We start from the raw sequence: 19,059 nt of genomic DNA on the forward strand, positions 1-19,059 counted from the left end.
CTTTTTTATTTTTTCGCTGATGATGGTGTATGGCGGCTCGTTTTTTGAGGGACAAGATGTCGTTTTCAGCGGTACCATGGTTATTTATATCCGTCTTTTTGATCGCGTGTTATTCCACTTTTTGTTTGGCGGTATGAGAATAAAGCGTTGTTTTTTGCCTCCTTTTTGTTTTTTGTTTTTTTTACGGTGTTCACTGAAGGGGTTAACTAGTTATGTAGTTTTATAGGTGGGGTCGTTACGGACGCGGCGATACTAAATATGTGTACTTTTATTGTTTGATTTTTTTTAATTTAGATAAAGGAATGTATTTATGGGAATATTTTTTTTTTTTAATTTATTTATTTAGGATATTTTTTTTATTTTTTTTTTACACACATGTGGGGAATTTTTTTTTAACTTTTTTACTTTGTCCCAGGGGGGGACATCACAGATCGGTGATTTGACAGTGTGCACAGCACTCTGTCAGATCACCGATCTCACTTACATCGGTGCAGGCTTACCAGCGTCTGCTCTGAGCAGGCACTCGGTAAGCCACCTCCCTCCCTGCAGGACCCGGATGCCGCGGCCATCTTGGATCCGGGACCTGCAGCGAGGAAGGAGGTAGGAGACCCTCGGAGCAACGCGATCACATCGCGTTGCTCCGGGGGTCTCAGGGAAGCCCGCAGGGAGCCCACTCCCTGCGCGATGCTTCCCTATACTGCCGGTACACCGCGATCATGTTTGATCGCGATGTGCCGGGGGTTAATGTGCCGGGGGCGGTCCGTGACCGCTCCTGGCACATAGTGCCGGATGTCAGCTGCGATATGCAGCTGACACCCGGCCGCGATCGGCCGCGCTCCCCCCGTGAGCGCGGCCGATCGTGCTGGACGTACTATTCCGTCCTTGGGAAGTAGGGCCCACCCCACATGGACGGAATAGTACGTCCAATGACAGAAAGGGGTTAAAAGGTATCAACCACTGAGGACTTTCAATTCTAAATATTTTTCTATCTACTGGCTAACATGGTACCAAGATATATATCTTTCCTGTATCATAATGTTTTAAGGCATTTTTAGAACTAAGTCTGGGTTCACACTGCGTTGAACCCGTCCGTTAGACTGACTACGTTACACCGTGGCATAAACGCGGTGTAACGTAGTCCTTAACGGCCACCATTAATTCCTATGTCGGACGCATCACTAGCGCACGCCCACAATGGGCGTGCGCTAGGGATGTGCCGTCTTTGAGTGACGGACCCTGAGACACGGGCTGCAGCGTTTCCGGGTCCGTCACTGCTAGCGCAGATAGAGCTAGCAGATGCTCTATCTGCGCTAGCGATGGTGCCAAGTTGGCACTTGCGTTACAGCAGCCCTTTTAACTGCGTGGAACACTCGTTATATTGGACTACGACGGATCAGGGAGTATACTTTTGCTTTTTTATTTTATTTTTATTTCAGAAGATCGAGGGCTTCGCCTTGGAATGGCAGAGCAATAAAAATATGGTCGAAACTGTGTGGTATTTTATTTCATTAAAAGACTTTTTCTGTGTTTATTTAACCCTTTAACTACTATAGGTGTCTTATTGACACCTCTCCATTACTAAGCTGGCTTAATGTCACCTTACAATAGCAAGGTGACATTAACCCCTTATTACCCTGCTTGCCACCACTACAGGGCAAGTGGAAAGAGTCGGGCAAAGTGCCAGAATTGGCGCATCTAATAGATGCGCCTTTTCTAGGCAGCTGCAGGCTGCAATTTTTTAGGCTGGGGGGCCTATATCAATGGCCCCTTACCAGCCTGAGAATACCAGCCCCCAGCTGTGAGCTTTAGCAAGGCTGGTTGTAAAAAATGGGGGGGACCCCACGCCATTTTTTAAAATTATTTATTTAAATAATTTTTTTAAAAAAAGCGTGAGGACCCCTCTATTCTTGATAACTAGCCTTGCTGAAGCTGACAGCTGGGGGTTGCAGACCCCAGCTGTGAGTTTTGTCTGGCAGGTTATCAAAATTAGGGGGAACCCAAGCCGTTTTAAAAAAAAAATATTTATAAAACAGGAGCGTCAGATGAAAATTCCCATCCGCCGCTCCTGCTCTCACTGTAATTAGAGGCTGTAGGTGTCAGATGATGGGATCAGTAGTACTATCAGCTGACACCAGTGATTGGAGGTGAGTTTACACCTCCGATCACAGCTGAGCGCTCCCCGCTGTCTTCTGACAGTGGGGAGCCGCAGCTCTCTGACCGGCGGGGATGATTTCCCCGCCAATCAGAAGCGGTGTTTGCCGCACTGTCATGCATATAACACTAATGTCAGACCCTCCATTCCTAGTGAAAGGGGGGTCTTCTGCTGGATGACAGGCTGTATGGACGCGACATGCAGCCTGCTATCTAGATGTAGCAGAGCTAAACGTGACGTCACATCTGGCTCTCCTTGACTTTTCTGCAGCAAATACACTGCAAGAAAAGTCAACCTAGCGTATTTGCAGCATTTTTTCACCACCTATTCAAGTCAATGGGTTAAAAACGCTGAAAAAACGCTGAAAGAAGTGACTTGCCCTATGTCAAAAAAACACTGCAAAGCACAAAATACTGATCACACAAAAGCCCAATGTGTGTGCATGAGATTTCTGAAATCTCATAGGCTTTGCTGGTACTGTAAAAAGCAGCTGAAAATTAGCAGCAAAAATGCCCTGTGTGAACTTACCCTTATTCTGATTTCATGTCAGATCTTGAGAAAAACATGCATATGTGTCTTTTTATATAGTGTATGTAAACTTCTGGTTTCAACTGTATGTCTTCTAAGTGCTTATTTCTCAAATCAGAGGCTTATATATACAATGAATGGGAAATTAAACAATCTGAGACAAACTTTTGTAGCTTGCAGCTTGTATTCTTTAAGAGATGGTATTTTAAGGAGGTTTCACTACACAAATAAAAATGTGTGAGAAGATGAAGTCAAACAAAATCCTATCCACACTGGCACGGTGTTCAATGTTATGTCAGATTCCCATTCTCAATAATTACAAGTGTTTCATTGCTATAATATGTTATTTCATTATGGAAATCTATTACAGGTAGATATCACACACTACTCCAGTAGGATCTCTCTATTCTACCTGTGATATACTATATATCATAGGAAAGTGTTCCAGTACAATATGTGATTAGATAAATTATTAGTAAACATAGTGCAAATCTTAGCAAAGTATTGTTTAATTGATACATAAGATAATTGTATATTTTCATGTTAAATTAAAGCTGTTATTGCAAGAAATTGTAATAAGCCTGTGTAGCTATACTGAATCCTTCTGATATACACAGTTGTGATACTAATATCATGCTACTCTATCAGAAGCAGACAGTCAGAACCAGTTCTCCGAGATGAGCATGTCATTCAGCAGCAGGCCATGCAGAAAGCAGAGGAAATCCGACTATTCCGGCAGCTTAAAGAAGAGATTTTGAAGCAAAGAGAACAAGAACAAAATTCCAGAAACTTGCAAAAACAGAAAGTTCTACAAACGTATGAAGATTTGCAGGTAAAAACCATGTCTTTCAGAATGAATGATTTTGTTACAGTAAATTGTAACTTTGCAGTTGTACAAGTGCTTCTCACTAGATTAGAAAATCATCAAAACTTACTTTATTTCTGTTCTTCAATACAAAAAGTGAAGCTCATATATTATATAGTCATTACAAACAGAGTGATCTATTTCAAGTGTTTATTTCTGTTAATGTTGATGATTATGGCTTACAGCCCCTGAAAACCCATCACTGATTGTGGAAACTTCACACTAGACCTCAAGTAGCATTGATTGTGTGCCTCTCCACTCTTCGTCCAGAACCTTGATTTCCAAATGAAATGCAAAATTTACTTTCATCTGAAAACACCACCTTGGACCACTGAGCAACAGTCCAGTTCTTTTTCTCCTTGGCCATGGAAAGAGGCTCCTGGCGTGGTCAATTGGTCATGAGTGGCTTGACACAAGGAATGTGTCACTTGTAGCCCATGTCCTGGATACGTCTGTGTGTGGTGGCTCTTGAAGCGATGACTCCAGCAGCAGTCCACTCCTTGTGAATCTCTTACAAATTTTTGAATGGCCTTTTCTTAACGATCCTTTCAAGGCTGCAGTAATCCCAGTTGCTTGTGCATCTTTTTTCTACGACACATGCTTAGATACAGCACTGTTGTGAAATTGGATTCTGGGCTCCCCCGGTGGCCACTTGTGGAATTGAACTTGTGTGCATCATCCCCTCTGTTCACCTGCTCCTATCAGGATGTGGGAGTCGCTATATAACCTTGCTCCTCTGTCAGTTTCTTGCCGGTCAACAATGTAATCAGAAGCCTTCTGTGCTTGTTCCTGCTACTAGACAACTCCCAGCTAAGTTGGACTTTTGTCCTTTTGTGTTTTTGCATTTTGTTCCTGTTCACAGCTGCTGTTTCGTTACTGTGTCTGGAAAGCTCTTGTGATCGGAAATTGCCACTCTGGTGTTATGAGTTAACGCTAGAGTCTTAAAGGAATTTCTGGATGGTGTTTTGATAGGGTTTTCTGCTGACCATGAAAGTGTCCTTTCTGTCTTCCTGCTATCTAGAAAGCGGACCTCGATTTTGCTAATCCTATTTTCATACTACGTTTGTCATTTCATCTGAAATCACCGCCAATATATGTGGGGGCCTCTGTCTGCCTTTTGGGAAAATTTCTCTAGAGGTGAGCCAGGACTGTCTTTTCCTCTGCTAGGATTAGGTAGTTCTCCGGCTGGCGCTGGGCATCTAGGGTTAAAAAACGTAGGCATGCTACCCGGCCACTTCTAGTTGTGCGGCAGGTTTAGTTCATGGTCAGTATAGTTTCCATCTTCCAAGAGCTAGTTCTCATATATGCTGGGCTATGTTCTCTCGCCATTGAGAATCATGACAGTTTGACCGGCCCAAAAAAGGGTTAAATTACTGGCTGAGAAAGGAGAGAAAAAAGAAGTCTGCTACAATTTTTTTTTTCCTCTAGTTCTGAGTGTGCTCTTAATTGAATCACTTGCTAGTCTGCCTATACTGCAGCCTTCCTCTCTTTCTCTCCTTCTAATCCTTGAATGGCTCTGTGTTCACCTGTTTCAAATGGATCTTCAGAGTGTAGCTACAGGTTTGAATAATCTCGCCACAAAGGTACAAAATTTGCAAGATTTTGTTGTTCATGCACCTATGTCTGAGCCTAGAATTCCTTTGCCTGAATTCTTCTCGGGGAATAGATCTCACTTTCAAAATTTTAAAAATAATTGCAAATTGTTTTTGTCCCTGAAGTCTCGCTCTGCCGGAGACCCTGCACTGCAGGTCAGGATTGTAATTTCCTTGCTCCGGGGCGACCCTCAAGACTGGGCTTTTGCATTGGCACCAGGGGATCCTGCGTTGCTCAATGTGGATGCGTTTTTTCTGGCCTTGGGGTTGCTTTATGAGGAACCTCATTTAGAGCTTCAGGCGGAAAAGGCCTTGATGTCCTTGTCTCAGGGGCAAGATGAAGCTGAAATATACTGCCAAAAATTCCGCAAATGGTCTGTGCTTACTCAGTGGAATGAGTGCGCCCTGGCGGCGATTTTCAGAGAAGGTCTCTCTGATGCCATTAAGGATGTTATGGTGGGGTTCCCTGTGCCTGCGAGTCTGAATGAGTCCATGACGATGGCTATTCAGATCGATAGGCGTCTGCGGGAGCGCAAACCTGTGCACCATTTGGCGGTGTCTACTGAGAAAACGCCAGAAAATATGCAGTGATAGAATTCTGTCCAGAAGCGAGCGGCAGAATTTTAGACGAAAAAATGGGTTGTGCTTCTATTGTGGTGATTCAACTCATGTTATATCAGCATGCTTTAAGCGTACTAAGAAGCCTGACAAGTCTGTTTCAATTAGCACTTTACAGTCTAAGTTTATTCTATCTGTGACCCTGATTTGTTCTTTGTCATCTATTACCGCGGACGCCTATGTCGACTCTGGCGCTGCTTTGAGTCTTATGGATTGGTCCTTTGCCAAACGCTGTGGGTATGATTTGGAGCCACTGGAGGCTCCGATACCTCTGAAAGGGATTGACTCCACCCCATTGGCTAGTAATAAACCACAATACTGGACACAAGTGACTATGCGTGTTAATCCGGATCACCAGGAGGTTATTCGCTTTCTGGTGCTGTATAATCTACATGATGTTTTGGTGCTGGGATTGCCATGGCTGCAATCTCATAACCCAGTCCTCGACTGGAGAGCTATGTCTGTGTTAAGCTGGGGATGTAAAGGAACTCATGGGGACGTACCTTTGGTTTCCATTTCATCATCTATTCCCTCTGAGATTCCTGAATTCTTGTCTGACTTTCGTGACGTTTTTGAAGAACCCAAGGTTGGTTCACTACCTCCGCACCGGGAGTGCGATTGTGCCATAGACTTGATTCCGGGTAGTAAATACCCTAAGGGTCGTTTATTTAATCTGTCTGTGCCTGAACACGCTGCTATGCGAGAATATATAAAGGAGTCCTTGGAAAAGGGACATATTCGTCCTTCGTCATCTCCCTTAGGAGCCGGTTTTTTCTTTGTGTCTAAGAAAGACGGCTCTTTGAGGCCGTGTATTGATTATCGACTTTTGAATAAAATCACGGTTAAATATCAATATCCGTTACCACTGCTTACTGATTTGTTTGCTCGTATAAAGGGGGCCAAGTGGTTCTCTAAGATTGATCTCCGTGGGGCGTATAATTTGGTGCGAATCAAGCAGGGGGATTAGTGGAAAACCGCATTTAATACGCCCGAGGGCCATTTTGAGTATTTGGTGATGCCTTTTGGTCTTTCCAATGCCCCTTCAGTCTTCCAGTCCTTTATGCATGACATTTTCCGCGATTATTTGGATAAATTTATGATTGTGTATCTGGATGATATTCTGATTTTTTCGGATGACTGGGACTCTCATGTCCAGCAGGTCAGGAGGGTTTTTCAGGTTTTGCGGTCTAATTTCTTGTGTGTGAAGGGTTCTAAGTGTGTTTTTGGGGTTCAAAAGATTTCTTTCTTGGGATACATTTTTTCCCCCTCTTCCATCGAGATGGATCCTGTCAAGGTTCAGGCTATTGGTGATTGGACGCAACCCTCTTCTCTTAAGAGTCTTCAGAAATTTTTGGGCTTTGCTAACTTTTATCGTCGATTTATTGCTGGTTTTTCTGATGTTGTAAAACCATTGACTGATTTGACTAAGAAGGGTGCTGATGTTGCTGATTGGTCCCCTGATGCTGTGGAGGCCTTTCGGGAGCTCAAGCGCCGCTTTTCTTCCGCCCCAGTGTTGCGTCAGCCTGATGTTGCTCTTCCTTTTCAGGTTGAGGTCGACGCTTCTGAAATCGGAGCTGGGGCGGTGTTGTCGCAGAGAAGTTCCGACTGCTCCGTGATGAGACCTTGTGCTTTTTTTTCCCGTAAATTTTCGCCCGCCGAGCGGAATTATGATATTGGGAATCGGGAGCTTTTGGCCATGAAGTGGGCTTTTGAGGAGTGGCGTCACTGGCTTGAGGGGGCCAGACATCAGGTGGTGGTATTGACTGACCACAAAAATTTAATTTACCTTGAGTCTGCCAGGCGCCTGAATCCTAGACAGGCGCGCTGGTCGTTGTTTTTCTCTCGGTTTAATTTTGTGGTGTCGTACCTACCGGGTTCTAAGAATGTTAAGGCGGATGCCCTTTCTAGGAGTTTTGAGCCTGACTCCCCTGGTAATTCTGAGCCCACAGGTATCCTTAAAGATGGAGTGATATTGTCTGCCGTTTCTCCAGACCTGCGGCGGGCCTTGCAGGAGTTTCAGGCGGATAGACCTGATCATTGCCCACCTGGTAGACTGTTTGTTCCTGATGATTGGACCAGTAGAGTCATCTCTGAGGTTCATTCTTCTGCGTTGGCAGGTCATCCTGGAATCTTTGGTACCAGGGATTTGGTGGCAAGGTCCTTCTGGTGGCCTTCCCTGTCACGAGATGTGCGAGGCTTTGTGCAGTCTTGTGACGTTTGTGCTCGGGCCAAGCCTTGTTGTTCTCGGGCTAGTGGATTGTTGTTGCCCTTGCCTATCCCGAAGAGGCCTTGGACGCACATCTCGATGGATTTTATTTCGGATCTGCCTGTTTCTCAGAAGATGTCTGTCATCTGGGTGGTGTGTGACCGTTTCTCTAAGATGGTCCATCTGGTTCCCTTGCCTAAGTTGCCTTCTTCTTCCGAGTTGGTTCCTCTGTTTTTTCAAAATGTTGTTCGTTTGCATGGTATTCCTGAGAATATCGTTTCTGACAGAGGGACCCAATTCGTGTCTAGATTTTGGCGGGCATTCTGTGCTAGGATGGGCATAGATTTGTCTTTTTCGTCTGCTTTCCATCCTCAGACTAATGGCCAGACCGAGCGGACTAATCAGACCTTGGAGACATATTTGAGGTGTTTTGTGTCTGCGGATCAGGATGATTGGGTTGCTTTTTTGCCTTTGGCGGAGTTCGCCCTCAATAATCGGGCCAGCTCTGCCACCTTGGTGTCCCCGTTTTTCTGTAATTTGGGGTTTCATCCTCGATTTTCCTCCGGTCAAGTGGAATCTTCGGATTGTCCTGGAGTGGATGCTGTGGTGGAGAGGTTGCATCAGATTTGGGGGCAGGTGGTGGACAATTTGAAGTTGTCCCAGGAGAAGACTCAGCTTTTTGCCAACCGCCGTCGTCGTGTTGGTCCTCAGCTTTGTGTTGGGGACTTGGTGTGGTTGTCTTCTCGTTTTGTCCCTGTGAGGGTTTCTTCTCCTAAGTTTAAGCCTCGGTTCATCGGCCCGTACAAGATATTGGAGATTCTTAACCCTGTGTCCTTCCGTTTGGACCTCCCTGCATCCTTTTCGATTCATAATGTTTTTCATCGGTCATTGTTGCGCAGGTATGAGGTACCGGTTGTGCCATCCGTTGAGCCTCCTGCTCCGGTGTTGGTTGAGGGTGAGTTGGAGTACGTTGTGGAAAAGATCTTAGACTCTCGTGTTTCCAGACGGAGACTCCAGTATCTGGTCAAATGGAAGGGATACGGTCAGGAGGATAATTCTTGGGTCACTGCCTCTGATGTTCATGCCTCCGATCTTGTCCGTGCCTTTCATAGGGCTCATCCTGATCGCCCTGGTGGTTCTGGTGAGGGTTCGGTGCCCCCTCCTTGAGGGGGGGGTACTGTTGTGAAATTGGATTCTGGGCTCCCCCGGTGGCCACTTGTGGAATTGAACTTGTGTGCATCATCCCCTCTGTTCACCTGCTCCTATCAGGATGTGGGAGTCGCTATATAACCTTGCTCCTCTGTCAGTTTCTTGCCGGTCAACAATGTAATCAGAAGCCTTCTGTGCTTGTTCCTGCTACTAGACAACTCCCAGCTAAGTTGGACTTTTGTCCTTTTGTGTTTTTGCATTTTGTTCCTGTTCACAGCTGCTGTTTCGTTACTGTGTCTGGAAAGCTCTTGTGATCGGAAATTGCCACTCTGGTGTTATGAGTTAATGCTAGAGTCTTAAAGGAATTTCTGGATGGTGTTTTGATAGGGTTTTCTGCTGACCATGAAAGTGTCCTTTCTGTCTTCCTGCTATCTAGAAAGCGGACCTCGATTTTGCTAATCCTATTTTCATACTACGTTTGTCATTTCATCTGAAATCACCGCCAATATATGTGGGGGCCTCTGTCTGCCTTTTGGGAAAATTTCTCTAGAGGTGAGCCAGGACTGTCTTTTCCTCTGCTAGGATTAGGTAGTTCTCCGGCTGGCGCTGGGCATCTAGGGTTAAAAAACGTAGGCATGCTACCCGGCCACTTCTAGTTGTGCGGCAGGTTTAGTTCATGGTCAGTATAGTTTCCATCTTCCAAGAGCTAGTTCTCATATATGCTGGGCTATGTTCTCTCGCCATTGAGAATCATGACACAGCACTCTGAAAAGCCAGCTTCTTTAGCAATGACCTTTTGTGGCTGACCCTCCTCGTGGAGTGTGTCAATGACTGCCTTCTGGACATCTGTCAAGTCAGCAGTCTTCCCCATGATTGTGGAGCCTACTGAAACAGACTAAGGGACCTTTTTAAACTCTTAGGAAGCATTTGCAGGTGTTTTTGTTAATTCTAATTTACTGAGATAATGACTTTTGGGTTTTCATTGGCTGTAAGCCATAATCATCAACATTAACAGAAATAAACACTTGAAATACATCACTGTGTTTGTAATAACTCTTTAATATTTGAGTTGCTTTTTGTATTGAAGAAATGAAATAAATTAACTTTTTGATGATATTCTTATCTATATTTAGTGAGAAGCACATGTATGTGTTTATTGGGATTAAAATTTGCAGGAACCATGGAGGAACAACTGATTCTAATTCCAATGATGACTTTGATTTCTACTTGCTATAAAACAGAATTGTGCCTGGCATTAGGACATGCAGTTCTTGCAAAAATTAAGAGACCACTGCAAAGTGTTCAGTTTGTCTGATTTTTCTCTTTATAGGTATATTTTTGAGTAAAACGTAAATTTTTCATTTATTCTATAAACTTCTGACAATATGTCTCCGAATTTCCAAGCAATAAATTTTGTATTTTTTTTCTGAAAAGGAGAAGTGGTCAAAATTACAAAAAAAACCTCAGTGCTTTCAGACCTCAAGTAATGCAAAGAAAACAAGCTCATAATCATATAGAAACAATAATACTAATGTTTTAACTCAGGAAGAGTTCAGAAATCAATATTTTGTGGAATAGCCATGATTTCTAATCACAGCTTTCATGCGTCTTGGCATGCTTTCCACCTGTCTTTCACACTGCTGCTGGCGCAAAAATGTAAGCAGTTCTTCTTTGTTTGATGGCTTGTGACTATCCATCATCCTCTTGATTACATTCCAGAGGTTTTCAGTGGGGTTCAGGTCTGGACATTGGGCTGCCCGTGACAGCGATTTGATGTGGTGGTCTTTTAATTGTAGCCAGAGGTGTATATCTAGCGCCGAGTTCACATAAGCTTATTTCATGGTCTGTTTACGCACCACAATGCTGGGATTGACCACTGATCTCCTGACCCTAACTTATCTATTTCCATAATTGCCTTGTAATGTTTTCATTTCCTGTTCTGCAGATGTCACCGTATCCTAAAATTCCAAGTGGAGGATGTTCACCGACCGCCATATTGGGTCACCCAAGTGATGGGCGTCTCAATATGGAAACTGCTGCTGGTACCAACCTATTGCACGGTACCACCAGCGGTACACCGTCGCACCACACACACACACACATTCTATACGCTGTACGCACCACACACACACTCACACACAGTCACACACTCTCACACTCACACACACACATTCACACACTCACATTCACACTTACACTCTCACAATCACACTCACACACTCACGCAGCCTCTTGCGTGATACCACCAGCAGAACACTGTCACGAACACGCCGCCACCGAGATCAGCCGAATGATTCACTAACTGCCGCCATCTTTGTACAGGAGGAGCGCATGCGCAGTTTTAATGTGACCGCCGCTATCTGTCTGCACAAAGATGGCGGTGGTCTGATTTACTGTGCCTGCGCAAATTACGCGCAGGTGTAGTGAATCATTCGGCTGATCCTGGCGGCAGATGCGCGACTACTACAGGCAGAGGAAGCTGGTTACAATAAAAGGGTTTTCCCACCAACGAAAGTTCATTTTAAAAATTGACTGTGTCTGACCATGTACAGAGCATACCACATCTCCTGGGCAGGGGAGGAAACAAAAGACAATACTGATATTACAGCAAGGGATCACAATGGATTCATTTTGTGAGTTAAAATATTTCACTGACTGTTTTTAAAAAATATTTTACCCCTCAAAATGTATCATCTGCAATCTCCTGCTGTAATGTCAGTATTGTCTTTTGCTTCCTCCCGTGCCCAGAAGCTGTGGTATGTTCGGTACACGGTCAGAAACAGAAAATTTTTAAAATGAACTTCTGTTATTTGGAAAACCCCTTTAAAAATCAAATATCAACGCCAACATGGCTCCTTCTAAAAAGTACGCCAATGACAATGAAAGGAAAGCAGCAAAGGCACAACTTCGAAGACAACAAAGGGCACATGAGACTCTTGAAGAGCAACAGCATCGCTGGGGTAAGAACAATGCACCCTATTCAGGTGTCCCTGGCGTGTGCACCTATGTGTCCGTTTGAGTTGCTGTCTTCTCAGACTGCATGCTGCCGTATCTTCGAGCAAGTTGTGACCCTTTCTTGTCATGAAGAATGAGCCAGGCGTTATTAACCAAATACATTTTTGTTACTTGGTCTTAAACTATGTACAATAAGTAGTAGGTAAAATACTTGAATTCTTCATCTGTATTACAGTCATGGCCTCAGTAATTGCATTATTTTATATATATATACACTGAACACTTCCACTTCTCCTGTCCTGTATACTGGGTGTAATCCTTAGTATCTGTATTATTTCTTATATACAGTCATGGCTGAAAGTGTTGGCACCCTTGAAATTGTTCCAGAAAATGAAGTATTTCTACCTGAAAATTATTGAAATTACACATGTTTTGTTATACACATGTTTATTTCATCTGTGTATTTTGGAACAACAAGAGAAAACAAGACAAATTGGATATAATTTCACACTAAACACCAAAGTGGGCCAGAAAAAATTGTTGGTACCCTCAACTTAATATTTGGTTGCATACCCTTTGAAATAAATAACTGCAATCAGTCGCTTCCTATAACCATCAACAAGCTTCTTTCACTTCTCAACTGGAATTTTGGACCTCTTTTCTTTTGCAAACTGCTCCATGTCTCATATTTGAATGGTGCCTTCTCCCAACAGCAATGTTAAGATCTCTCCACAAGTGTTCATTTCATTCAAATGTCGATGGATGGTTCGTGCTGACACTGACGCACCCTGAGCCTGCAGGACAGCTTGAATTTCTTTGGACCTTGATTGGGGCTGCTTATCCACCATCCGGACTATCCTATGTTGCAACCTTTCAGACATTTCTACTGGCCATCAACGTCCAGGGAGATTAGCTACATTGCCATGGGTTGTAAACTAATTGATTATGTTGCGCGCTGTGAACAAAGAAACATCAAAATGTCTGGAGATGGACTTGTAACCTTGATATTGTTGATATTTTGCAATAATTGAGTCAACTTCTCACTTTTTTGTCTGGTGTCACATGTGATTTTCATATTGCCCTTACTTGTTTACCCGCATTTTTGGAAAGGTGCCAACAATTTTATTTGGCCCATTTTTGGGGTTTAGTGTGAAATTATGTCAAATTTTCTTTTCTGTTTTTTTTTTTTAATGTTGTTCCAATATACACAAAGGAAATAAAAGTGTATAACAAAATGCGTAATTGCAATAATTTTCTTGGAGAAATACAGTACTTCATTTTCTTGGAACTACTGTATTTCAAGGATGCCAATACTTTCTTCCATGTCTGTATATGACAGAGGCACAAACATTTCGGATGTGAGCAGCAGCACATAACTTGTGAGGAATGTAACAGTAGAAGAACAGGGGACCTCCATATTCCCAGTACATGGTCACAAGGATTAATGTGAATGTCTATAGATGCCCCAACTTATATAACCTATGAAAACGTCACCGTGGCCCAACTGGACTCACCCCTCAGGCCAAAACATAATACCAAAAAGGGGAAAAAGAAGGATCTGAAGGCAAGGATAATCCCAAAGGAATCATCAGACCATGCTATGAGATGAGATATATTAAAGATCCAAATAAAGAGTGGAAGGGATTTTATAATAAAAAAATCATATACATTTTATTGCACATATTACACAGCAGACAAAATACAAGGGTATATAGGTGAGAAAAAAGCAGCTAAAGTAACCAGTGTTCAGATGGAAGTAATTGCAAAAATTGGTGATACATCGGACAAAGAAACACAAGTGTCTCAAATGGCATAACCGCATCAAGTATAATTACAGGAATTGTATAACTTAGTTCGCTAGGAATGACCATTTGACGATGATAAAGTATAAAGATCTAATCCTAATGACAAGGCTAAAGCCAGATGAGTCTAGATATATGGTAAGTGTAGCTCTAAATATAAATAGCCATTGCCAACCAGTCATAGATGAACACTGAGATTTTCCTTGAACAGACAATCCCCTAAGAGTGAAAGATATAGACATCAAAAAAAGTGTGATGAAATGTTACCTTGGGACATTGTGGGTACCGTCTACAGAGATGCCAGTGAGACACGCGGAAGCCTTGACGCACGTGTCACCGCTTTCAGCTTTGTCAGGAGGTGTCACCATCTCTGTAGCTGGTACCCACAATGTCCCAAGGTAACATTTCATCACACTTTTTTATGACTATATCTTTCACAGTAAGGCTGCCGTCACACTAGCAGTATTCTTTCAGTATTTTACATAAGTATTTGTAAGCCAAAACCATTAGTGGGACAATTAGAGGAAAAGTATAATAGAAACATATGCACCACTTCTGCATTTATCACCCACTCCTGGTTTTGGCTTACAAATACTGATGTAAAATACTGACCAAATACTGCTAGTGTGACGGCAGCCTAAGAGCAAAGGTATAAATTGTTAAATCACAGGTTATACTGAATTTTTTGCACAAAATTATAAATCAATCCACTCAGCTTGTCCGGCTCCATAACATGATGCCTGCTAGTTACATTGCATATTCTTAGTAACAAGGTTTTACCCTGACTGCAGTTTATCAGGCCGCACTGTACTCACCTTCCTTGGGTCCAACGGTGAGAATCTGTCGCTGCTCCTGTTGCCAGGCATTAGCTACGTCACTGATGTCACGTTGACAGCATGGCAACAAACCACTCGACTCAGCGACTCTGATACAATGCACTCTTTAAAGCTGCTAAGCTTAGTGACTGGTCAAGATGTCAGCACCACAACCAATGCCAGGTGCCACAAACAGTGCGGTTTATTTTTTTATAAAAAACTGCAGCTGGGAAAACTTCATTGAAAGGGAACAACCCAATTAATAAGACAGCACAGGATATTTGCAGTGCCTTGCGAAAGTATTTGGCTCCCTGGAACTTTCAACCTTTTCCCACATATCATGCTTCAAACATAAAGATACCAAATGTAAATTTTTGGTGAAGAATCAACAACAAGTGGAACACAATTGTGAAGTTGAACGAAATTTATTGGTTATTTTAAATTTTTGTGGAAATTCAAAAACTGAAAAGTGGAGCGTGCAATATTATTCATCCCCTTTAACTTAATACTTTGTTGTGCCACCTTTTGCTGCGATTACAGCTGCAAGTCGCTTGGGGTATGTCTCTATCAGATTTGTACATCGAGAGACTGAAATTCTTGCCCATTCTTCCTTGGCAAACAGCTCGAGCTCGGTGAGGTTTGATGGAGATCTTTTGTGAACAGCAGTTTTCAGCTCTTTCCACAGATTCTCGATTGGATTGAGGTCTGGAATTTGACTTGGCCATTCTAACACCTGGATATGTTTATTTGTGAGCCATTCCACTGTAGATTTTGCTTTATGTTTGGGATCATTGTCTTGTTGGAAGACAAATCTCCATCCCAGTCTCAGGTCTTTTGCAGACTCCAACAAGTTTTCTTCAAGAATGGTCCTGTATTTGGCTCCATCCATCTTCCCATCAATTTTAACCATCTTCCCTGTCCCTGCTGAAGAAAAGCGGGCCCAAACTATGATGCTGCCACCACCATGTTTGACAGTTGGGATGGTGTGCTCAGGGTGATGAGCTGTGTTGCCTTTACGCCAAATATATCGTTTGGCATTGTTGCCAAAAAGCTCGATTTTGGTTTCATCTGACCACAGCACCTTCTTCAACATGTTTGGTGTGTCTCCCTCGTGGCTTGTTGCAAACTTTAAACTACGCTTTTTATGGACATCTTTGAGAAATGGCTTTCTTCTTGCCACTCTTCCATAAAGGCCAGATTTGTGAAGTGTACGACTGATTGTTGTCCTATGGACTGACTGTCCCACCTCATCTGTAGATCTTTGCAGTTCATCCAGAGTGATCATGGGTCTCTTGGTTGCATCTCTGATCAGTCATCTCCTTGTTTGAGATGAAAGTTTAGAGGGACTGCTGGGTCTTGGTAGATTTGCAATGGTATGATACTCTTTCCATTTCAATATGATCGCTTGCACAGTGCTCCTTGGGATGTTTAAAGTTTTGGAAATCATTTTGTATCCAAATCCGGCTTTAAACTTCTCCACAACAGTATGACGGACCTGACTGTGTCACGCCGCCTCTACGCGCCGCCACATCTGCCGCCGCTCCTGCTGCCGCACCTGCCACTCACCTTTCTGTTCGCCGACATACTTACGCGACCCGGCGCGCTCCTGCGGTGTGCGCACGCCTTCCGGTCTCTACTCCTCCAGTCTCGCCACCGGTCCCTGGCTCCCATCGGGTGCGCGTATGCACTCCTCTCTCCAACTCCTTCTGTGCACGTGCACTTCCTTCCTCTGCTCTGCAGACGCTCCGTTCCTCCTCTCTATGACTCTGGAGGCTCTCGACCCGGAAGTTCTGCAGCACTATTTAAGTTATCTCGTTCCTCAGCTCCTTGCCTGATTGTCATTTGTCCTTACTTGACCCAGGTCCCTCTGTGCTTTGTTCTTTCCAGTGCGATACTCTGTCCGTCTTGTGTCTACGCCTTATCCTGTCAGTCCTGGGCATCCACCATATCCTGCTTGTTCAGTGTCTCCGCCATATCCAGTCTGTCCACCATACCCTGTCCGTCCTGTGTCTTCACCATATCTTGTATGTCCTGGGTGTTCGCCATATCTTGCTTGTCCAGTGTCTCCGCCATATCCTGCTTGTCCTGTGTTTCCACCATATCCAGTCTGTCCGCCATATCCTGCCCGTCCTGTGTCTCCGCCATACCCTGTCTGTCCTGGACGTCCGCCATATCCAGTCCATTCTGTGTTTCAGTCACTGTTACTCTGTCCTGTATCTCCGCCTTAGCCACTTCTGCGTCTTTCCTCTCCTACTTCCTGTTCCCCGGTATCAGCTTCTGCGGCAATAGCCTCCCTTGGGTCTGCCCTTAATGCTCCCTGTATTGGGGGTGGTCCGCCAGGCCAGCTCACCCTTGGGAGGTTCGTTGTCGTGGTTCTGCGGGTTCACTTTTAGGAGATCCAAATGATCTGACAGACTGTTGTGTTCCTTGGTCTTCATGATGCTCTCTGTGCTTTAAACCCTGAGACTATCACAAAGCAGGTGCATTTATACGGAGACTTGATTACACACAGGTGGATTATATTTATCATCATTAGGCATTTAGGACAACATTGGATCATTCAGAGATCCACAATGAACTTCTGGAGTGAGTTTGCTGCACTGTAAAGTAAAGGGGACGAATAATATTGCACGCCCCACTTTTCAGTTTTTGAATTTCCATAAAAAATTAAAAATAACCAATAAATTTCGTTCACAATTGTGTTCCACTTGTTGTTGATTCTTCTCCAAAAATGTACATTTGGTACCTTTATGTTTGACGCATGATATGTGGGAGAAGGTTGAAAAGTTCCAGGGGGTCGAATACTTTCGCAAGGCACTGTATGAAAAGGATCTTAGATGGGCAAATTCTCTATTGTCCCTCAGTAACTAGTGTCTCTTCTTTTTTTATTCAATAACTGCCCTATGGGGTGCCCTGTTATTATTATTTTTTTTTTTTAGGATTAAGCAATCTTATAGGGAATCATTAGGAGGCTTGGAAGTATTGTTAGCAGTAAGCACTAATAACACTTGTATATTATTTAAGCTGCACAAGAACTGAAGGACCAATATGGACACCTGAAGCAGCTGGACCTATTTGTAGGTTGCAATGATGGATTTTTAAAGAATTGTACTTCATGACGTGATTTGTCATAGTCACATTGAATGGGCACGCGTCACACAATAGTGTAGCTGTCATAGTGGGATTGACTTCTGAGAATGTTGTCTATGTCAGAGGTGTCAAACTGAATTCCTCGAGGGCCGCCAACAGGTCATGTTTTCAGGATTTCCTTGTATTGCACAGGTGATAATTTAATCACCTGCACAGAATGATTCCAGCACCTTGTGGAATGCTAAGGAAATCCTGAAAACATGACCTGTTGGCGGCCCTCGAGGAATGCAGTTTGACACCTCTGGTCTATGTCATAGCAGCCTGGGAATTAGCTGTTTATTACAATATATTATTTAATTTCCTTGCAGATATCACTTGATGGAGCCAGAGAGCAGATCCTCAGTAGCCAGGAAGCATATAGAAAAAAACTTCTAGAAGCTGAGAAAGGAAAGCAGGACATTCCTGCTGCTGAAGTAGGGATTAGTCACTTACAAGAAGAAAAGAAAACTCCATCAGCCCAGAAGAGAAAAAGTGCAAAAAGTGGAAAAAAGAAATAACTTGGCCAAATTTTCCATCCCTTTCAGATGCTTCCCGGTTACCATTGGTATATTCTGTTAACATCAATAATTGTAACTACTGGTAACTGTAAAAACTATGATACACAGCAATTTGACAAGATTACCATTTAATATGCAAAATAAAAAGTTTTCTTTACAATGTTTTCATTTCATGTATGTGCAGAGTCCTGAGCATGGTGTCTTTATGGCTAAAACAAAATCACTTCGGCTCTGGCCTTGAGAAATGTAAGGAGGTTTTATGCCATCCTATGGCACCTCTGTACTGCAGTACTACAGAGATATTCTCCAGTAGACCTCATTCAGATGTCCGTTTTGCATAGACATGTATCTGTTTTTTTTTTCATGGATACAACAGTACCCCTTATAAACTATAGCACTATCTACATGTCAGTGTTTTTTCAAGGATTGTGTGTCCATGTAAAACACACAGAGAAATGTCTGGTTTTTTTTCCGGCAGCACAGATGACAAGATCCAAAACAAGTCTATGGGTCCATGAAAGACACGTAGAGCACACGGGTGGCATCCATGTGCCATCCGTGTGCTTTAAGTGTTTAAAGTTGCAAAGTATACTAGAAGCTTTGTAATTTATTTATCGTGAAAAACACTAATGATAAAAAACAGACAATTGGATGACACACTACAGCAGAGGTGTCAAACTGCATTCCTCGAGGGCCGTCAACAGGTCATGTTTTCAGGATTTCCTCAGCA

General features: G+C 43.3%; 1 protein-coding gene across 2 annotated transcripts in view; it reads left to right on the forward strand.

Annotated features, from left to right (window-relative positions):
• The window catches only part of ADGB (androglobin), a 509,594-nt gene extending 491,109 nt beyond the window's left edge, over positions 1-18,485 (forward strand). Inside the window, exons 35-36 of one of the 2 annotated variants that reach the window (XM_077283074.1) lie at positions 3,329-3,512; positions 18,141-18,469. In XM_077283074.1, coding sequence (XP_077139189.1) covers positions 3,329-3,512; positions 18,141-18,329 — 373 coding nt within the window. In that variant the 3' untranslated portion in view covers positions 18,330-18,469. Of the gene's footprint in view, positions 1-3,328; positions 3,513-18,140 lie in introns of both variants that reach the window. The other variant, XM_077283075.1, reaches the window with a different exon arrangement.
• Positions 18,486-19,059: the final 574 nt, after the last annotated feature.

This window comes from Ranitomeya variabilis, chromosome 2, assembly GCF_051348905.1.
Source record: "Ranitomeya variabilis isolate aRanVar5 chromosome 2, aRanVar5.hap1, whole genome shotgun sequence".
NCBI classification, from domain to species: domain Eukaryota; kingdom Metazoa; phylum Chordata; class Amphibia; order Anura; family Dendrobatidae; genus Ranitomeya; species Ranitomeya variabilis.